Genomic DNA, 23,321 nt, shown 5'->3' on the forward strand with positions numbered 1-23,321 from the left:
CCAAGGCTTTACTTCCCGATAACAATTAACCTCTGAGCACAGAAGTGTTTGATCCATGACTGCTGGCTCCACCAGCCATTACTGCAAATAACACACACAAGCATTGACATTTAAGGGAAATAAATATTGGAGTTTCTTTTTTCAGGGGCGTTGTGGTCTCAGGCAGCCAAAGGCAATGAAACATTTTAGAAGCTGCAAATAGATAACATTGAAATCATGTTTCCCCTCTGGTGGTCATAGTATGCATAATTTAAGATAAGAAAACTTGAATCTTGCATTGTAAAAAGTTACATTTTTAGTAATCCATTTGATTTGAATTTTTTCCTTTGTTTTTAGTTTTTTTCTGTGTCCCACAACATGACATATACAAGAAAGTTTTATCTTGTGCACTCTGGGACAACATTTTAGGACGGAAACTCTTTTGGGACTGACTATAACATGACGCAAAGGAAAAATACAGAAATATATGTCAGAGCCTGAATGTGTCACAACTTGTTTGACTTTGTGGCAGCTCAGTCAGCAGACAGTAAAGAGGATTACGGTGGAGGATAAGCAGTGGTCTCTTCCTGCCTGCTGCTCTGGCGACACGCCTGGCTGTCCACTCTCTGCCCTCGCCGTGCAAAAGTTTGCCTGCAAGGAGACACCATGAGGGGCTGGTCAACTAGCAGCCCCTTCCCTCCGAGTGCAATCATTGGTCGACTATCTTCTCAGACAGTTGTTCAGCTTTTCAGAATCAAAAGTAAATGTAAAATTCAGATATATATGCTTACTCCTTGTGCTGGAGCTTGTATAAACATGATTAACTTTTCTGCAATTTGCCATAGTTTTCCATGCGTGAATATTCAAAAATAGTAAAATATGACCAGTTTGTCTTCCTTTTGTTCAACCAAGTTATTTTAGCGCTTAAACGATATCTAGCTTTTGGACAACAGCCATCCTTATGGAAAGCTCAAATGTCTGCCCCCTTTTGAGAATATTTCCTACACATTGAAATGGCAATTTATCCAATAGTTTCAGCCTCAGACGTGGGGCTGGATTTAGGTTCTGCTGTAACAAAACAATTTTGCAATGCAATAAAGAATACCTAATGTAATCTAATTATCTCCCAACATTGCGTTCCCCGAAGTTGATGCCTAGATGTCATGTTCCAAAAACTCCACAATATAGCCAAATTAGCTGAACTAAAGGTGTAGAATTAAATCATTCACTCACTCTGAATATGCCGTTGCTCTGAAGCTATAAAAAGAGCCGTCCATTCTTCTTCAGGCACCACATTAATCTGCACTTTTCTCTGTGCCTGGAAATTACAATCAGTGCTCTTCCATCTCGTGTTATTATCGGATCTATTGTTGTTAATCCACATAATGTACTGTTAATGTAGTGCCACTTCACTCATAGGATTTCCAGTAAGTGGGTTTTCATTTCCTAGTAATATTCAGAATAATGGACCGGTCTTTTTTTGGTATAAAAGGAGAAACTTGCACACTGGACTTTTTTTAATACAGTATTATTATCATCAGTTTCTATGTAACCAGTTGCTCCAAGCTGCTGTCATAAGGTTCTCTTAAGTCAGCCACAGCAGGGAAAGGGCATGGACAGTGATGCTCTCATAAGCATAACAAGATATAATGTCAAGGTTAATTGTCCAACAGGGTCCTGTCACATTGGATTAGTGTGGGCTGCAGGAAGTGGATATAACCAAGATGCAATATTACACCCACTTACAGTGTACACACCCTTTGAATTCATCCATCAACCTCCATCTAGTTCATAAAAGCTTTCTGTCAAATGTAAAGTGCTATTTATTATCTAGAGGAGGAGATGTGCAACAGAAATCCTCTATATATACAGAGTTGAGTAAGAGGAGAAAACCTAATAAGACTTGAAGCAATCTTTATGACATTAGTTCGACAAATTAATCATTGTCAATGGCAAAGTCCAGAATCACAAATTTACTTTAATAGCAGAATATAGTTCCCTCTATCCTTGGACCCAAAGTAGAAGCAAACACTTTGGAAAGCCCAAAGGCAAAGTTGTAGAAAGTATAGTGCAACGAATGTGACTCACTGTACTTTGAAGGTTTCTTATTGTTTAGTGCTCCGACACCATTCAGTTTCAATGACAGCGCGGAAAAGTGATTTCATCCTTGAGGAACAGCCAACGTGGGTTTCATCATGCGCAAGCCACCCATTAGAGCAGCGTTTCTCAAAGTGTGGGGATTAATTTGTCAAACTAATGTCATAGATGTCAGAGATGTGATAGGTGGGTCGCGAAATACAACATTTTAATAAAAAAAAAATTTTTTTTAAATAAAATAATTTTTTTTTTTTTTTTGTTCACACTGGTGGAATATCAAAACAACGGCCCGCCCGGGGTGCAAAACGCATCAATGAAAGCGACCCTCTACCACACAAAACAACACCTGTAAATAACCCAATTTGTGTTCTTTGAAATGGAAAAGGATAGGCTATTGCATTGTGTTTGTTACTTTCGTTGCAGTTGTAATTTGGCATGCTTTTATTTTGAAGGCGAGTTTACGCTGTTGACAGTTGTTGTTTCTATGGAAACAAGAAACGTTTCACAGCGGGCGGAACTTGTCATAAAGTCCGCGATAATAAAGCCCACCCATTTAGAGGGAAGATATGATTGGTCAATTGTACTGTCATTTGACATTACTCTCTCTTCAGTTACTAGCTGGCCCTCTGTGAAAAAACATATTTAAAAAATATATATAAAGAAAAATATAATTTGTTTTAATGTTTTTAAATATTATTTTGTAGAATATCTTAGGCCCTCAGAGACAGGCTCGCCACTGGTAAAAATCTCTCATACACACATGTGAAACGCTCTCACAGACACACACAACAGCGTTGCAGTCGGGAAGAAAAGCAATGTGGAGCGAGAGAGAGAGAGAAAGAGAGAGAGCACACCTTTATCTATTTAATAAAGTTGTAAAAAATAAAGTAAGAAATCATTCCAATGTGTACTATAGGACAGTAAAAAGTTTAAAACGGGAGGGATTAGTCAAATATGCATAAATAAAAAGAAAGAATGCTAACTAGGTAACATAAGATAAGAATAAACAAGTTTAAATGATTTGTTGTTGGTTGTGATCATATTCTAAAGATGTTTGGATTATTGAAAAGTATACAGCTCTCTTTCATATGAGTGTGGAGAGCTGTATCCATAAATTCATGTTGGGCTCAAAGTAGGGCTGCTCGATTATGGCAAAAATCATAATCTCGATTATTTGGGTCAATAATTGATATCACGATTTAAAAAAACGATTAACCATTTACTTTGAAAACATCAATTTATTGAAGAAAATCATTTGAAAAGTATGTTTTTAACAGTTGATTACCCGAACTTTAAGTATAATTCAACTGAAAAACCTATTTAAAAAAAATAAAATCGTTTTATTTCGATTATGTTGTTTTCATAATCGTTGCAAGCCAAAATCGTAATTGCGATTAAAATACGATTTAATTGAGCAGCCCTAGCTCAAAGTGCACCAGATTGATGCATTTAACTTCAACATTTAAAAAAAATCTTCCTGGGGGTCCATGCCCCCGGACCCTGCCTCGAGGATGTGACGTCCACCACCAAATAAAGCAGGTTAAAATAATTAAATTGCATACATTTTATTTTAGTAAACACTGAAAACGGGTCCCACAGACCCAAACAGCACACAAAGGTTAAAGGTAGCATATAATAATGTTAAAATGTGCTAAATATATACACTGCAAAAAAACAAAAGAGAGGAGTAAAAGAAGCTCACGACTTGTTTTATTTTTTTAAAGTAGCTCTCATCCTAAAAAAGGTTGGAGACCCCTGTTATAGAACGATACATTTGACAATTTTAAGCTTGGCCTACCATTTTATTGGAGCGATGAGGAACAGGTGGGGCTTGAAAAGGCCCACCTGTTCAAAATGGGGAATGACAGAAAAAGTTTGAGAACCACTGCATTAGAGGAACTCCATTTACCACGCCATGTAGCTCTGCGGAACAAGAGATTAGTGCTCAGAGTTGAAGTGCAGTTTGCGTGCTACCCATAATCCCTCTCGCTTTCTCTTTCACTTTTTTTAACTCTATTTCCCTGTCTCTAGAGAGAAAAAGAGAAAAGACACTCACACAATGTAGTTGATTAGAGGATGCTTTTATTGCTTTCTGGGACTCGGGTTTCTTTAATCAAGGAACACAGAAGGGCCTTTCACTGGAAGACGCACGCTTGATGAATAAGATTAGGGCTGGGTTCATGCATTGATTTGCACTGTAACTGGCTAATTCCATCAGACGTCGTGAGCTTTGATAAAATGCAAGAGTTAGTATAGAGTGACATAAGCATTTTGGGTTCATGGAATAGAGAGGTACCTGTGTGATTTCTGTCATAAAAACTTCTATTTGGGTGGAACATCTAAGTTCCTTCAGCTTTTGCTTAATGCTTTGGCTTGAAATACAAACCTGTCACTTTTCCGACACTTCCATTTAAAAGACTGTCTCCTTACCATACTGTGTTTGCATTTGTATGTGGAAGGTAAAAGACGTTTTTCAAGTGCTGGAATGTGCCACAGTGCCCTCATCGAATGCTCCCATTCAGAGGTCTTCAGTGATCCATTTTGAATAATGCAGGATTCAAAAACAAAACAAAAAGCAACCTGGAAATATGCCACAACTTCTTTATCAACTCAGTGTTAAATGCTCTGAAATGGTTCTTACTTATCTTTATTAACTTAACTAGTCGATAAATAATTTGAATAAGCTATCTAGATCAGCTACAAACAATTACACAGACCAAAATTAGAGTTGCCAGACTGTATAAATCAATTTTACTGACATTTTGATTTATAATATTTTGGAAAAAGTCATGTGTTTCTTCCCTTCTACTGTAATTCATTGAGTCTGCACTTATAAATGTGAATAAGTCACCTATAAAAGTTTTTTAAATAATAATAATTAATAATAATAATTCCTTACATTTATTATAGCGCTTTTCCAGATGCTCAAAGCGCTTTACAAATACACATTACACATATCATACATGCAATGGTCATGTACTGTGGACAATACCCACAGGAGCAAATTCAGGTGAAGTGTCTTGCCCAAGGACACACCGGCTTTACAGACGCAGCAGCGGCGGGTTTCACCCCTTGATCTGATGATCATTGCACAGCGCACTGCGCCACACCGTCCATCTTCACGCCTCGAGGTCATCGAGGCGCTTTTACAAGTACACATTGGTATCATACATGGACATGTATGACATTACCCACAGGAGCAAATCCGGGTGAAGTGTCTTGCCCAAGGACACAACGGCCTGACGCAGTGGCGGCAGGAGCGGGTTTCGAACTGGAGTTCCCCAGCACCCCCCTTGATCTGATGATCAGATGCACAGACCACTGCGCCACCCGTCCCATAAATCTTCGTAGTCTGCCGTTTAATACATTTGGTGGTACTTAATTTGAATTGGAAATCAATAATTAACTGATCCGTAAAGCATCAATACATGTTCTGTTAACTGTTAATATAGCCATACGTTATGGTTACTTGTAAATGGTCATATGGTTTTTAAAAAGTAGAAGGAAAATTGAAATATAAGTTTCAATCTTTAACTTTGATAGTCTTTTCACAAGATAGCGATTCAGTGTCTTTTTATGTTTCTGAGATACAGTATAAGCCCAGCAAACTCTCCTTGACCCACAGTTTATCTGCAGAATACGTTCAAGTTTTAAAAGGAAACTGTCAGTTTTGGATGGCTCATTGTAAACGAGTCCCATCCAGTGTTACCTCCATCAGCACAGGGCTCCGGGGCGAGGCAGAAGCTGTAGATCCTGAAGTTATTTTAGAGCATCACTCACTGTTTTTCCTTGGAGGAGAGTGCTTATTGATTTTGTCAACAGAGCATCGATTTCTCTCCCCTCTCTCTCTCTAACCTCGGACCTTGGCGAAGAAACCACAGATGAATGCTGGCGAACAAAAACCCCAGAGAGATAGAATGAAATATACTTTTCTGTTTTGATGGGTCTTTTGGGGGGTTTTCAGATAAAGGTCTTCAAATAACTTGGCTAGACTCATCAGTTGCTTAGTTGGATTTATGACCACTATTAGGTTTCTCCCTGAAAGGACATTTTCTATGGAAGAAAATATATACTTTATATTTGTTTCTTCGTAATTGCATATTTTCCACATTGTCCAAATTGCCTCATTCAGAAGTATTCCCTTTGCTTTTCAGAAGAGAAATCAGGGATGAAACAAATAAATAATGCTCATAAAATTGGCTCATTTGTTTGTTATTCCTCTCTATTAAAATGGGGGATGGGCTACCAGGTGTTTGGTGTCTGCTGAGTAGAATGACAGAGCAACGATTATGACTGCTGAAGGGAGAAGTCTGTTGCGAGGTCTCATTATTTTCCATCTGGACTTTATGTTGTCTCTCTACTCGCTACTTAAAGCAACCAACTTCTCCCATCGCTGTGTTAGTGTGTAAGTGTGTGTGTTGGCTGTCTGTGGCTGAGAAGGTGTGCTGGGATGGCAGCAGACATCACCGAGTTGTAGAGACAAGTATCTGACAGGTGGTAGGTGACACAGATGATGGCTGGTTGTGTCATTTCTCCAGTCAGGTCCACACAGTGCAGCGACAGCATATGGTGGAGGGAGATACAGTTGCAATTGCAATTATTCAACCCCCATTGCACATTAGGTTTATTGGATAGATATACAATGTCTTACAAATTACACAAGAACTGTTCACATTGTGAAACTAATATTACAGGGTTTTTTATCCAAATGCAACAGCAAATGCAACTTTTAATGACTACTGCAGTCTCAAAAGTATTCAATTGAATAATTTCGATTGCAACTGTACGACTTATATGCTTCTTTTAAGGTCTTAAAACCAGCATATTTACAGCATTGCAGCTCTTCAACAAGACCAGCATTTAGTTTCCTAAAATAAATATATTCAAATGTTAGAAAGAAATTGTGATTTTAGCAAGAACTGATTGATACATTGTCATAGACTAATAGTACTTGCATAAACCGAAATTGATAGAAAGTTACAATTAACATAAAAATGTAAGATGCATTGTAAGGAAAACGATTAAGAGTTATCCATTTCTACTTATTAGAGTCGTTTTCAGATGTTTTGGGAATATTGACGTGTGAAGTTATTGCAGTGAAGATTACTGGCTACTCTTCAGGTGAAATGTGAATTATAGCTCAAAGACTACCTTTCCCCAAGCAACTGAAAACACCATCAACAAACAGCTGGCCTTTGGGGTAAACACATCACAACAAAGTGGCATGGTCCAAAGTCAAAGAAGACATCTAGTTATTTTAGGTGATCCTAAATCCGAAATGTAGCCGAAAGGTAATAACACCTGACAAGCTGTGTGAGTAGTGATTGGTCGGGCCCGGCTCAGTTCTCTGGAGGGTTCAAACGAAATGTTTTGACAAAGGCATTATTACTGAGAAATTGATTGAGAGAACACCACATTTAAAATGAAAGAGACCCTTTCACTATTCTTTCTGCTTGACTGCAATTTAACCGGCGAAATTGGGCTTTTCTTTTTAGGATGAACAGCTCCGTCTCTGAGAAAAGGATTTTGTTTAAAACTGCAGTCTATCTGTAAGAAATTCTAAGCCTTGAATCCCACACAAAAGAGCCCTTTCATACAGCTTTTTAAAGGTAATGTAGGAGCAGGGAGCATGTGAACAATGTGTGTCAAACCCTGTGAATCTGTTTGATTTTCCTGCATCATTGACCTGTCATGGTTCTTTCACTGTTAATGCCTCTTAAGCCCACCCTGTGCAATTTTCTTCACTCTCACTTCTGTGTTGCCGGTGATTGCCGTGAAAGTGTCAGCCGTCGCAGAATCTTTTGTTTAAATGGCAAGTGGAAAATGCCAAAATCTGTTACTTCCACTAAATTGGCTGAAGCTGTTCAGTCGGGTGTTGTCCTGCGACTCAGGTCCGATCGTTAGGAGTCTGAGGAGCTTAGGTGCTGATCCAGTGTGGGCCAAGGTGCCAACCCTGCAATCACACACATTTTCCTGCCTTCATCTCACTTCAGTCAGTTGCTAGGCAAGGCAAGGCAAGGCAAGGCAAGGCAAGGCAAGTTTATTTATATAGCACCTTTCAACACAAGGCAATTCAAAGTGCTTTACAAAAAACGAAAGTCATTAAGAAAATGGCATTTAAAATCAGTCATTAAAAAGAAAAGATAATAAAATAAATGAAAGAATAATTCCATCAAATTGTGCTTTGGCCCAGTTTAGAGAAAAGTTGTTTCTTCTCTGCAATGTTTTATTTCTCCCAGAAGTTTAATCCAAACGTTTTCCTGTCTGCTCTTTCCACAGTGCCATCATGGGCCGTTGTCTCCATTGCCTTTGTGGCTATCATTCTGGTGTTGGCATGCTGCTTCTGCGTCTGCAAAAAATGGATTTTGAAGAAGAAAAACAAAAAGAAGGGCAAAGACAAGGGCAAGAATGCCATCAACATGATGGATGTCAAAGATGGAGCCAAAACCGAGGTAAGGCTTTGAACTTTTGTTCCTTCAAATTCAGAAACATATTTCTTCTTAGATAATACAAGCTTACGGCCAAAACGTTTATTTTTTAATGGATCCTCTGTGCATTACTTTACGCTAAAGTTAAGGATTATTCTTCTCAACTATGGCCAATAATGTTTAGTTTTATTACATTTTTGGCTCTGGTCTAAATACTCTTTTAAATGTTTTTTAATGCTGTATCATGATAGATGTTATTGATCACATTTGCAGTAACTCCATCAACACACTTTAGGTTATGTTTTCAACAACAGTATGAAACTAATTTTACTAATGGTCGAAAACATCCTTATTATTTAATGAAACTACACTGCTGTATGTATTTTGTATGTCATATTTGGTAGTTGTTGCCAAAGAAATACATACAGAAATAGATATTTTAACATTTTATTAAACAATAATGCAGTCTAACTACATGAGAGTTAATGGAAGCCATTTAACTGGCGATTTCCAAACTCTCTTTTTTCTCCTAATTTTGTGTTCCTGTGAGTGTTTCTTTTTGTCATATGAGGACCTGCTCACATGTTGAAGAGTGTGAGTAACATTTGCCGTGTAATGAAGTGGTATCCACCCTGAGAAATGACATCACCAAACGATAAACAAATAGGAGGCAATGTAATTAAGCTCTACCTTTTAACTGAACCGAACGGAAAGCAGTGAAACCCTGACACTTCAAATGGAGTCAGCACACTAATTGCGCCAGCGGAGAATCATTATACCCCGTCCTCGGTGAAATCATGTACAAAGAGTGTTTAATTTGCTGCAACACTTCTGCTTTGAGAGGTGGATTAAAATGTAGACACAAACCAGTGACACTGTTTTCATACTTTATGATACGGTAAGGAAGTATAAATAAGATGTTAAAAGCTAAACACTTTATTCATTTTACAGCAAAGTCAATCAGATTGCCGCGGTACAGCACGATTGACCCTTCATTTCCAATATTCTTGCTGCCTTAGAACTGGTTTTTTTCAATTTTCAAATAGTCATTAATCAAAATGAATAATTTCATCTCTGAGAATGGTGAATCTGCCACTTCCGAGGCAAGCGGTCATTTCTCCTGGTGGGCCCAGACTCTGGTGTGTTAACTCCTGTGTGTGGTTGTTTTAATTTGTGTTTCTTCCTTCTATGTCCTCCTTATCTGTGTTGTGTCTGATGACTGTTCGGGATGGTCACTGGCGGTAGGTTCCCAATTGCTGTTGGATCTTCTTAAGCCTGCTGCTCTGATGTTTTCTTTTTATAGCCTCTTGACAACAACTTACTCCCATCGAACCAAATATATGTAACTATGCATTCAGTACATGTATATCTACTGTATATATGTGTGTACAACCTGCATATGCACATATATATGAATGAAAGAAACACTGGGTGCAATGCATTGACATTTGACAAGGTTGAACCATGCTGATTTTGTGCCTAACTAAAGTCTGCTGCCTTTTGAATCTTTAATTTACATATCAAACGAGTGGCGTCGAGCTAATGTAGAATGATTGAGAGGCTCTACAAGTAAATGTTCTTTTGAAACTGGCGATCAAAAGGAAGCTTTTGACGTGCAGTAGGATTTGCATTCGCATCTGTCAACCCGGGTGAAAATGATCATAGATATCCTGGAGAACAGATGCGTACAAATTGGATTAACCTCATATAATCATGAAAATTACCTGTTTGATAAATCAGGGGATTTCATTTCCTCAATCATTTTACCCTGCTTCCTTTTTTTACGTGTCCTTAAAAATACGAAATTTCTGATTTTTGAACAAAAGGCAGAGACCAAAGTGGCGCAGCAGAAAAAATCAGACGCAATCAGTGTTGTTCAGCCTTTTGCTTTCACATGAGCTACTTGACAAACTAATAGGAGCACCTACCCCCCCACTGCTGGCATGATGCTTCTAGCTACCATCGGCGTAGGGGATAACTTTAAAGCTTCAGGGGTTATGATGACAATGCGACTGAATGTCTTGAGGGTGTAACCAGAGTTATGGGAATGGGGAATCTCATGAGAGCACTGGTTTGTTCAGAGAATGCTCTGCATGCCTAAAGGAAAGAGACATCTTGGAAGGCAACTTTTGATGCTGAATGAATAACCTTGAGAGCTAGTTTTTGCCTCTTCAATCGCATGTTGGTCTTAAAACAAAGTCCTCCTCCTCCACCCCTCCTTCACCCCCCCACCACCTGCTACCCTTACCTCAGTGCCAAGCTAGCCAAAGGGCAGTGGTGGAATAAGTACTCACATCCTTTACTTAGGTAAAAGTAATAATACCACAAATATTCAACAAGCAAAAGTATATCACTCAAAACATGAGTATTAGCATTAAAATATTATTACCAAAACTACACTACTCACTCAAATGAATTGCCATTTTTGGTATAGTATGAACTGTATCATATTACTGGTTTTATTTGTTGATATCATTTTAATTATGCAGCTAGCGAAGGTGGAGCTAACTTTAATGACTTTTTATTCTGCCAGGTAACTTCATCTACTGTACCATATCATATTTCATCGGACAATTTTTTTTATATTAATAATATATAAAATCTAAGAACAAGTAACATACAAAATGTAAATAAGTACAGTACTTGATTACATTAACTTAATCACTTTCCACCACTGCAAAAGGGAAACTTCACTTCTCACTGCAGACTCTTCCCAGTTGATATGCCGGAGACTTGATCTGCCTGAAATAACATCAAACTTTTCTAGAAGTATCTTCTCTCCTTCTTTCTGTCCTCTCTCTACCCTCCTCTCCTTCTTCTTCTCTGGTGAAATCTTCCTCCCTTTAGACAGACACACCCAAAGATTAATAGAAGAGCATCACCAGGGGACCAGTCGAGGGGCTTTAGTGCATCACAGAGCATGTCCTGGTGTTAACTGCTATGATGTTTTAGTGCTTGCTTCCCCTCCCCTGTTCTCCCCCTTACACATCATAAAACAAGTGGCAGCTTTTACAGGAGTAGGTCCGCTGGCAGGACCTGGGCAGGAACGGCTGGCTAGGTGCTAGCGCCAGCGACAAACAGGCGACACTGACTCTTGGTGGGTGTCTCCTTCAGGCCTTGAAGGATGAGGAGGATGCAGAGACAGGGCTGACTGAAACGGAGATAGAGGAAGAGCCCAAGGAGGACCAGAAACTGGGCAAATTACAATACTCCCTGGATTACAATTTCACCGAGAATACGGTAAGGCTCTGTTCTCCAAATCTCTCTGTGTTTGTCGTTGTTGAAAGGTCCTCCTTCGTAAGTATCGTCATACCAAACTTCTCACCTGGTCCAACGTTCATCTCTCCAAAGATTAAACAGGACCCAACCCAGGTTTTGCACAACATTCTCCTTCTGCTGTAAACACTGTTCACACACTGAAGCTTGAGAGCAATCTCACAGGGATTTCATGGTGGTCGACTTTGTGCGTTTGCTACTGAGCTTTGTAAAAGATATAGCACACTATTGGGATTTAGCTTGCCTCTGGTTTTGTTTGTTCTTTGCTTTCTACATGATTGAAAACAGCCCCTGCAGATACCCATCTGCTTCATTCTTCCAGCGGCTGAGTTTTAAAAAAGCCGAATGAGGAAGCACATCAACTTCCTGGCGCCAGATGTTGTGTGACAGATAATAGACACGGTGCGTGAACACGGCGCTGTCCCTCACCAGGCTATTAGAAACACAACTGACAGCCAGAGATTAGACAGTAACACTGCTCCTATACACACTGGCAAAGGTACATCTCGCTTATCTGCACGAATAAACTTTGATCGGTACAAAAAAAATTGTATCATGCAGTTTGTGTGCCCTTCAGATATCAACATTTTTAGCACTTAACCTGCGCAACATTCATCAAAGCACAGATTGTAGAGTCATAATCAAGCTAATAACATTCAGCACCATTAGTGTTCAGTCAACCATTTATTTTGGGGAAGTATTGAGTCATTTTATAATATATGATGTGGACAGAATTACATTTTACAAAGGGACCTGTCATTTAGTGGGAGGTCGCAACAGGTCTTGATTACACTGGTAATAAGCTCCACTGTGGAGTGTAATAATGAATGGATGACCGTTTTCACCTTTAGTGGCAGTGACCTGGGAGCAGTCGTGCGCGTGCTGTTCCGACTGCCTCTGAAGTTAAAGAAGCTCACAACAGAAATACCTAAAACCCGGGCAGGCAGCTGTTAATCTGACCCGTTTACACTGACAGAACCAGGCCTTCAGGACATATATATATGTTTTTAATCCCCAGGCTTTGATGCCTACACTATCAATGCTAACACTATACAAAATAACTGACACAAGTGATTGATTTATTGCATGGATGAAGTTTTTTTTAACATTTTCTGTAGACATGGCAGCTGAGGCAGAACATTTAGCCAGGGACGATATTAAATCACAGTTTAACACTAAAATGGTACTTTCCAGTGTTTCCATTATTTATTTTTTTAGAGGAAAATGTGTTTGAACCATGTGTCCCTAATAATGATTGTCATATTTGATGATTACAGGACAAGATTTAAAGCCAGAGTATTCTTGATATGAAATGTGTTGTACAGTATGACTCGTTTAAAGGCGAAAGTGTTCATATATTTACAGAAGGATACACTCGAAGTGATGCCAATTTATCATAGGAATTCAGTGCCAGTGTATTATCTACTATGCACTTTTTGAAGTCGGGCTGATAAAGGTTTAACCATCATATTTGAGATTTCAGTTTGAATCCCATTACAAACCAAATCTTGATATATTTTCTTTGCCCCCGAAATATCTTTCTCCGTAATTTGACCGTTATCAGAAACCTTTCCTAATTTAAAGGACACCTTATCTGTCGTGCAAATGCAGTGTACATAAAACTAAATAAGATACTGAGAGATAAAAGTCAAACATTATCTTTATGTAATGTGATATGCAGGGTTTTTCAGGATTGTCAGCTATAAATCTTCTGTCTTTGGATGGGGTTGTGAAATGATATTGTATATCTTCTTATTGCGGCTTTGTATCCTGTTTATTCTGAAGAAATATGATGTCAACTGTAAGGGGGAAATCCAAGGAGCATGTCATGTAAAGGTGCTTTTGGATCCCCGGAAACTATGTGACATTTGGTGAAATTAAATTCAAACTGTCCCCAATGAACTACATACAAAAATTAGTTAAGCATCTGCCCTAAGCCCTAATAAGTCATAGGAATTTCTTAAGGGATTTGCCCTTTGTAGCCTGAAAACTCAGTAGTTAAATGTTCCAGCCTGCCAATAAATAAGTGGCAAACACTGGTGTGTGTGTGAACAGAGACTGAGGCAGAGACATGCAGATTAATGTCAGGTCCTCATGGCAAAGAGTCTCAGCTTTGTTTCTGTCTGTTAACCACCACAAATGGCTGCTTCCCCTGGTGTTGATGACTCCAGGTTTAAACGCTAATGAGACAAAAGGTTTTGTAAAAGATCCAAATCACTCGGGGAGCAGCGGTGCGGCTACATCAGTCAAATACACAGCAAATGAAGCACAAAGAGCCCCCTCAGCACAGCAGGCGGAGAATTATAATGTCATTCCTACTTTCAACATCATTACCATAGTCATTGCTCTTTTTCAGGTCAAGACCAGGGCTATTGCATTGTGTCCACTCAAGAGTATTTGAAATCAGTCATTAAGAAGAAATTAGTTTATTTCAGATGTTCCCCCTAGACAGTTTATTTTAGAAAAGAAAACCAATCCTTGTTTGGTAAATATGAGTCAGGTCAATAACTATTAGTCTTCTTTGGAAGTGTGTGTGAAGCGGTCACAGCAGAGCCATGATGCGTTGCGGGACAAAGCAGTCCGCTATAAGCTGAATTACCATACTGAACCCATTCTGGTCAGTGTGCTGCTCACACACGCACACACACACAAAACACACACACACAGAGGCGTTAATACTCTCTGAGTTAAACTGAATCCCACACACAGATGTGCAAACACACAGCAACAGGTATTTATTTTAGTTTTACTCTCAAAGCAAAGATGTTAAATAGTGAGGAGTTCATAATAAAGGTTTAATTAGTTGGTTATTTGACTAGTAACTATAGTGCTGGGAAGTGAGAAGAACCACTGGTATGTTAGCTCTTTTTAAACATTGTTATTTTAGAATAACAAAAATATGTATCATTCATTTAGACATGTTTCCAAAATGTAATTTCCTCTGTATTCAGCAGACGATGGTATAGAACTGTGTGAATTTGTGAGAATTCTGTTGCATTATATTTTTCCTTTATTGGAAAAGAAGAAATGCAAAGGAGTAAGCAGCTTCTCAGATGTGATGATCTTTTAAAAAAATGGGGTTGACATGGACAAGATTATATTTGTTTCCGTAGGTGGCACTATTTAGAGGCCAGGGGACGCTTCACTTTACATACAATATTATTGAAAAAAATGCCTCCGGAGCTTCACTATGGTTCAAATGATTAATTGAGGAAAAATAATCGATCATTTAGTTGACGTTAAAAGCTCTGTCTTCAAAGTGTTGACCTCACATACAAGAAATGTTAGAGTTTAAATAGATGGTAACAGCTGGAAAATGACCATGTAACACCATATTACTCAGTTGTTGTAATTGAAGGGGGCTTTCCAAAGTCACTTCCTTCACTTAACTACATTTTTGAGAGAATCAGGATGAGTAAGTGAATGACATTAGACAAACAAATATTTGGGTTATGGAACATTTTAAATGTAGTCTCTGCTTGGTTTGGTTTGGGAGCAAAGGTGTTTTGAGGTAAACAGGATTTGAGTTGAGTTGGACACAATCAGCTGAAGTGGCTAACTACAAATCAACATTTCCAACCATGTCCTGCTTTTATTTGTCTTCTGAAGCACCAGTGCCTCTGCCAGTAATGATCATGTGACTGTTGCTGATGGATGGCTTAAAATCAAAAGGACAGCATGTGAGGATTAATTGCTACACTTAAAATGCTAGAGCCACTTAATAGCCCTAAAAGAAAATGGTGACGGTTAGGTTCAGGTAAACGAAAGCTAACATGATTGTACAGTTTAATTGTGTTTACCCTTTGAGGCATGTAAGAGTTCCTGATAAGCTAGATGCAGATGTACATTTATTGAAGTTATTTTTATGTCAAAGGGATCCATTGAAATCTTGACAGTCTCATTTCAGTATTTTCAGAAAATATTGTGCTTAACCTGGGGATCATTAATGAATCAATTAAACTCCATCCTTTCCATGATATTCTCGTGTCGTGTTCACTATTGTGTGGTGCCTGTGTGTGAATACTGTGTAAGTGTGTGTGTATATGTGGTACATTTACAGAAACTCACCTCCATCTCATGAAGACCTTTCCCTACTGGAATCACACCAACATCTAATGCAGATCTGTGGTACTTTATACTGTAAAATAAGAGTATAATTAACCTGTGCCGTGCCCCTGATTTTGATAAAACTGTCTAGCTTGTGTTGGTTTCCTTACTTAAAGACAGCGGTGAAGAGAAGGGTCACATAAGGTCCATTTAGTCAATTTGGGTTATATATTTAGTTATGTAAACAAATAAATTGTCTGGGGAAAAGCTGCTCTGATGGCAGAAATAATCTCATTAGTCCAATTAAACATTATTGCGTGAAAGCAAAATACCAGAGTTCTTAAAGCTCAAACACCAACACAAGCCAAGGAGCAAAGCTAGAACTGTGAATTTAATAGAAACATTTAAGAAAAAGGAACAACACTGGTCTAAATATTGATACGAGATCCAGAGGTTAGCTTAATAGCTTAGCTTTCTAACCTAATGGCCCAGGGCCGGCTCTGACCAATTTGCTACCCTAGGCAAGAACAATTGTCAGCTAAAAAAAACACAAGAGTAATACCAAGCCTTTGAATTAGCATTGAGCGAAAAAATGCTAACTAATGCTAACGCTTTTTTACACAGAACTCACGGTAGAAATGCCCTTATTACTATCTTAACTGCACAAACAAGATATACGATTTAAAGCTGAGACTCCACAGATTCCACACATGTAATGTCATCACTGTCCGACCTCGAATTCCTGGAGCTATCAGCCAGAAAAGAGAAAGTAAACAACATCCGGTTTCAAAAATATTACAATAATTACGTCTTACCTTTTTTGATTTGTGATCAAAAGTTGTGTTCAACGGAATAAAAACGCCGCTCAAGGTTAATCCAATGTCTTTGTGTCACGTAGAAATGTTTACTGATAATCCATCATCATATTTATGGCAATATACTGGGTATAAAGTTTTGCCGTCCAGGCTTGTACTTTCAGATATGTTTCGTTTGCTTCTCTATTACGTCCGCAATGGTAATGTTTACGTGGATTTGGGAACTGCCCATCGATTCTATTGGATGTAATGGTTAAGAAAAAGGTGTAAATCACCCAAATCGACCAATGGGTTCCAGAGATATGGTCCTGCGTAAAGTATAAAGAATGCCAGCAGCTTAAGTACATTACGCAGGAGACTTTACTTATTGTTTACTACGGAAGGAAGCAGAAATTGCAGCAGGACCCGCTCTGAGCACGGAGCGGACAGCAGATAACGGAATTGCAATTTTATTGCTTATAGATTATCAGAACATTTCAAAGGGGACACAGTCACATTGGATATTAACCTATGGATTAACTACATTATCGTTTTTATCGTTTTAATGCCATTGAAGACCAGTTTAGACCAGACAAAGAGGAAGGTAAGCCATGTTAGCCTAACGCATTAGCGCTAGCGCCATTTGTTTTGATGTACGTTTTTGTTTATTAACGTCGCTACTTTGTATATTTCAGTGTTGAGGTGGGCACCGTTAGATTCTGTGTCTTTATGATCATAAACAATGTGTTGGATGCAGAGATGGGGACTCGAGTCTGAGACTCGGACTCGAGTCGCACTTAAGTCGCACACACAGAGACTTCAGACTTGACTTGGACTCCTGCTCAAAAGACTTCGGACTCGACTTGGACTCGTGTTTTGGGACTCGTGAACAATCATTGTGTTTTCTATTTTTGGCATATTAAAGGTGGGGTAGGTAAGTTTGAGAAACCGGCTCGAGATCGCTAGAATCTGAAAATACACAACCGGAGAAAATCTGCCACTTCCTCACAGAGCCCCTCCTCCAACACACACGAACGAGCACATGACCAATGAGGGCACGAGATAAGATTGTGCCCCGATGGAAGGCTGACAGGCAGGTAGGCCATCCAGTTATTTTAGCCGGGCCGGCTATCGGGATGTTAAGAACATTCCATGGAATATAACAAAAAGTGTATCTCGAGCCGGTTTCTCAAACGTACCTACCCCACCTTTAGGAGCTCACACTGCAAAGTCTGCAATATTAAAATCAAGGATGCTGGTGCAACAACGTCAAATTTTATCAGGCACTTGAAAACTCACCCGGAGAGGTCAGTCACATTAACGCATGGACGGTTAGCAAACATGTTTAGCTCAGCATCAGCTATGTAATGTTAACTTAGCTTGCTACTAGCTTTGTAACTGAATATTTGAAAAGATGAGTGAATGTTTGCTTGTCACACTTGTTTGCGTTGAGTGGCGTTGACATCCAACTCTTGACATGACATAAAAAAGGTCGGTAACGTTAATCATTACGTTCCGCTGCCACCATCTACTGGCTAACGTTAAACGTAGAAAAATACATAGTTACAAACATAAATACATCTGTCGGTTTATAGGCAGGTTACAGGTTTATTGTTGACCAAGTAACGTTAATGTTACAGGTTTATCAGGTTACCATTACACTGGGTTTGAGTGAGAGGATAGAGGAATATGTTTATTTATAGTAGACTTAAAAGATGTCATTAGAGACCCAGTGTAATTAAACAATACGGTTGCAGAGGTCACATTTTAACATTTTTGTCCACTGGCCAAATGGCTAGCCTAGTGAATGTTGAAATGTTACCAGCCACTCAATAGATTGCCATTGTTATTTGTGGTTGGTGCGTGCAACATACAGTACCAGCCACTTGCATGATTTACCAGCATTTGGCTGGTAAATGGTGTTAATGGTAGATATCTCTTTTGGAACAGGTCATGTTTTAATATCACCAGTTCAGTATATTTCAGATAATATTGCAGCAATAGTTTTTTAGTTGCAAAGAACAAATGTTTTCTTTTAAGTACTTTTAACACAGTTTCCCTGTGGGGGATTAATAAAGTATTTGTGATTCTGATTCTGAAGTGTTTTGCTTATAAGTTGTTTTCATTTAGCTAAAGTGTGATGTTTTTCCTCATATTGCATTGCAATAGCCTGTTTAAAGTGATCATATAACAAACAACTAATCAGTACTGATACTGTATGCTAATAGATATAGGAGTGATAATAATACAGTAAATGCTTTGAATTTCTTAGATATAGCTGCGCAGTATTCTTAACAGACTGGATAGCAGCAGACAATAGAAGGCTTATTACAACCAGAAGAGACATGAGACTTTTATTTTTTAGAGACTTGAGACTTGACTTGGACTCGTGACCAAAGACTTGAGACTTGATCAAGTCTCACCCTACAAAGACTTGAGACTTGACTTGGACTCGTGACCAAAGACTTGAGACTTGACTTGGACTTGCAAAAAAAGACTTGTGAACATCTCTGGTTGGATGTGCAGCTAGGATAAGTAATGAGGGAGCTAGGAGTGATTTTCGGTGCAGTAATAGGTTAGCATTTTTCGCTCGGGGCTAATTCAGAGGCTCAGAGGATAACAGAGTAGGCCTATGTTTTTGTTTTTTTTTCACAACAGTTGTATTTGGATGGAATGAATACCTATAGTGATAATTCAAAGTAATAAAATGATTTTTACAGTGAAAAAGTTCAAATGGAACTGATGGTTCCCAAATTACCCAGAGGTGAGTCCGCTTGGACTTTATTTTTCTAAACCTCTCTAAAAAAGTCAAATTTCACTTGTTTTGCATCAATCTTGATACAGGGTACTTATTATATGTTATAGTTTGGATTCCTAAAGCTTTTAGTCTACTAGCCCATCATTCAAGGGTGGTTTTCACTATAACTAATGTTTTTTAGGCGGACATTAGAATTTACATGTTTTTACTGTGTTCCATCTGAATTGACTTTAAAATAAAAACATCTATATTGATTCTGACACTTCTACATCCAACTCACAGATGTAACCTTGCTTTGAGAGAACATATTATTAATGTACCCCTTTTAGAAGTGAAGATATAGTCTTTGTTGTGTTAGTGGCATTTTCGAGCCTGAAACCTGAAAAACAGGCTCAGGGCTTAAGAGGTTAAGTGGGGGTTAACCTAACCTCCTCTAGGGGGGTCCGGGGGCATGCTCCCCCGGGAAGATTTATGGATACCTCTCTCAACACCCATATGAAACAGAACTGTAAGTAGATTTTCTTTTTATTTATGGATATTTTACAAATCACTCCCCTTTCAAACTCTATTCTTGTTTATTAATAACAATTTTTTTTACTGTCATATAGTATTTTATATTATAAGAGAATAGATGAAAATCTATTCTCTTATTTTTTTATAACTATAATGATCATATAAAGGTGTGCCTTTACCTCACTGAGCTGAGGTTATCAGAGCCTCTCAGTCTTTCAGGAGAGAGCTCTCTAAAGCTCTCTCCCCCACGGCCGCTTACACAGTAAATTCCAATGTTAATAAAAGCACACAGAAGCTGTGTACGTTTTTTGGGAGTTTGATTTATTTTAAATTAACACTAATACAAAATTAAAACCTATAATTGCACACTAAAACCATTATTTTAAAAAAAGAACAATTTCACATAAACCTTTGTTTTTTACTGGGGCAGTTCAACTTGATTTTGGGGGGGGGGGGGTGTGCCATCGTTTATGGACGCTGTACGCAATATAGGCGTAGTTCTGTTAGTATAAGATAATAAGATGTACTTTGTTGATCCAAAATCGGGAAATTGTGTTGTTATGAAATAAAAAAAATTAATGTGTTTTTAATTTCTAACTTTTTCAATTTTCGGCGCCCCTTATGGGTTGATGCACCCTAGCATTCGCCTATCCTGCTATGCCAAGGACCGGCCCTGTAATGGCCCAGTATGACACTGGCAAAATCAAACCAATCGCAACTCTATGTACGTTTACCTTTATCGGCAGGAGTCTGCATTACTTGAATTTGTTGTCATAAGACTCTTTCCCAGTTTAAGAATGGACTTGAATGCTGAGGCCTGTACTACGAATCCAGTTCAACATACCCTGGATATGTTTGAGTTATCTGGCTTAACTAACCCAAAACAAACGCGATCTCGCTAAGCGGTCCTACGACGCTGGTTATCAACTCGGTAACTCTGTCCGGCTATTAGCGCGTTCACGTGAAAGGGGTGGGGTTAGCAACATTTGACCCATCACAAACACGGACAAGCGTACTGACAGCGCAGCGTCATACTTCCTGAATGAAAAGAAAACTATAATATTAGACAAATATTAAGAAGTTACACTTTAAACATCCATGACTTAAACACTTTATCCAGGATAAAAGCCACATAGCTGCAAGATGAATACAGCTAGTAATAAAAAAAGCATTTGAATGCGTACATTAACAGCATGGGCGGCGCTAGAGATTTTCTGTTGGGGGTGCTGAGAGTCCTTTACCTCACTGAGCTGACGTTATCTGACAGGAGAGGACTTTCCTTTCACTTAGTTGTATAAACAGCTTCTAATATCTGTTAGCGCAGCAACAACAATCTCTCTCTCTCTCGCTCTCGCGCGCGCGTTCGTGCCACACACACGGAGCCGAGCTTGAATGAAACACCCATAAGTAGGCTACTTGTACTGTACTGTAGTATATCATTTTCGAATCAATCATTTTTCAAATTATGAATTTCACTTATATATAAAAAACCCATACATTTATTGGGGTTGCTTAGAAGTTGCTAGGCCAATTGTTGGTGTTGCTGTAGCAACTGCAAGCTACCGCCTGGCGCCGCCCCTGATTAACAGGTTTATGATATCACTGGCACCCCATCTAAAACATGAGTGGATCTGACTTTAATTACATTTGACTCAAGTATTTTGTCAACTTAATGTGTTGCTTAAAACAGAGGTTCTCAATTGTTTTTCAGCCAAGGACCCCTTACAAGATAGAGAATACACCAAGGACCCCCTCATTCTGATTTGTGATTTTGGGCTATATAAATACAAATGTACTTGATTTGACTTGTATGTCCCTTGGAATAATCTGACGTAGCCTATTTTTTACACTTCTATAGTCTTAGTTATGTGAAAGAACAACACAAGAGAAATGTATTAGAAATATATATAGATATTGGATATGTATTAAAAATATTTGCACCATCTCAACACAGAATACCCATAAAACAATCAATCAATTAGCTGCAAGTAACACTGTACCTAAAGAAAATATCAAAGGGAAATCAAGAGAAAAGTGATCATTTGAAGTGCATTTCAGAACATACACACACACACACACACACACACACACACATACACACACACATACACACACACACACACAGGGGTTAAAGTGGGCCGGAACGATCCAGAACAGCGTTCCGGCACCTTCGATTAATAAGTAAATCAATCTGATTGGCAGTTTCATACATAATAATGTCAAGCGAGTTCACAAGGCTGCCAACTCTCACACAATTGACATTTTTCACACGCTCTCAGCCACAAGTCCGTTTTCTCAAGCAGTGAAAAACAAATTCATAACTGATAATGTCATGGTGCGAAAAGAAGACACTTCTGCACATTGCGCAACAGCAGCACCATGACCATCTGAATAGCGAGAAATATACACAAATGTATTATATTGTAACTTATTCCCATGCATGTTGCTCAAAGTAATCAGTCTCACTTCTGCGTCTCTCCCTCTCCTCTCGCGCCATGCGCACCAGGCAGGAGTGAGAGTGAGTTACCATGGTTACGGGGACGCTCTGTGTCTCTGTCGCTCTGAAACTTCTCGCGATTCCCAATAATACGTTTTGGTTAACATTATACAGGGTTAATGTTTCTTGATTAAATCCAAAGAGGGCAAGGTGGTGTAGACATGTAGGAACACGTTTTAAAATCTGTCCATCTTCGTAGTATGCTAGCCGTGTTATATATCTATGATGCTTGCAGGCGCTCTTTGACTGACGTAACAGTTATTGTTGTTTCCACGGTAACGAGCTTGATTTTTAAATGTATCTATTTGTTAGATTTGAACGTAATCTATGAAATATTTTAGATTAAAAAAAAAAAAGATTATTTGTTGGAAAAAAAAAAAATGATATCATGATAATTTAAATTAATGAATCTGAAAACTTTTCACGGACCCCCTGGCAGAGTGCCACGGACCCCCGGGGGGTCGCGGACCCCACTTTGAGAACCACTGGCTTAAAATAATACTTCTGCATACAGTATGTGACACTGTAAGTGTTGCACGGACAGATACGGCTCAAGAAGCTGACTCAGATAAGGAAATATATGATACAGATGTGATGTGATATGAATGATAATGGGACACATCGACGTCTGCACTCACAGTGCCGCGGACTGTACGTAATGTTACTTTGATCCGGTTACTTATGTTGTGGCAGATATTTAAGTAGCCTAGGAGCTTTCTTAACGCTAATGTTATATTAGTCAGATTGCTCTGAAGATGGGAGACTGTGATATTCTATTAATTTTCCCGTTCACACAGTCAGTTGATTTTTGCCGGCCGTCTTTCCAGCAACGGCAGTTTTTCTGTACTTCCTTTATCCTGTAATATGACTTTAAACTCTGCACACTGAGCTCTGATTGGTCAGCAGGCGGTGCTTTCACTGAGTTGATTGCA

General features: G+C 38.8%; 1 protein-coding gene across 3 annotated transcripts in view; it reads left to right on the forward strand.

Annotated features, from left to right (window-relative positions):
• Nucleotides 1-23,321, forward strand: part of syt1a (synaptotagmin Ia) — a 193,841-nt gene that overhangs the window by 144,425 nt on the left and 26,095 nt on the right. For 2 of the 3 annotated variants that reach the window (XM_034225858.1, XM_034225857.1), the window contains 2 exons: nucleotides 8,356-8,528; nucleotides 11,619-11,744. In XM_034225858.1, coding sequence (XP_034081749.1) covers nucleotides 8,356-8,528; nucleotides 11,619-11,744 — 299 coding nt within the window. The remainder of the gene's footprint in view (nucleotides 1-8,355; nucleotides 8,529-11,618; nucleotides 11,745-23,321) is intronic. The other variant, XM_034225859.1, reaches the window with a different exon arrangement.

This window comes from Gymnodraco acuticeps, unplaced genomic scaffold (genome assembly GCF_902827175.1).
Source record: "Gymnodraco acuticeps unplaced genomic scaffold, fGymAcu1.1, whole genome shotgun sequence".
In the NCBI taxonomy this organism is placed as follows: Eukaryota; Metazoa; Chordata; class Actinopteri; order Perciformes; family Bathydraconidae; genus Gymnodraco; species Gymnodraco acuticeps.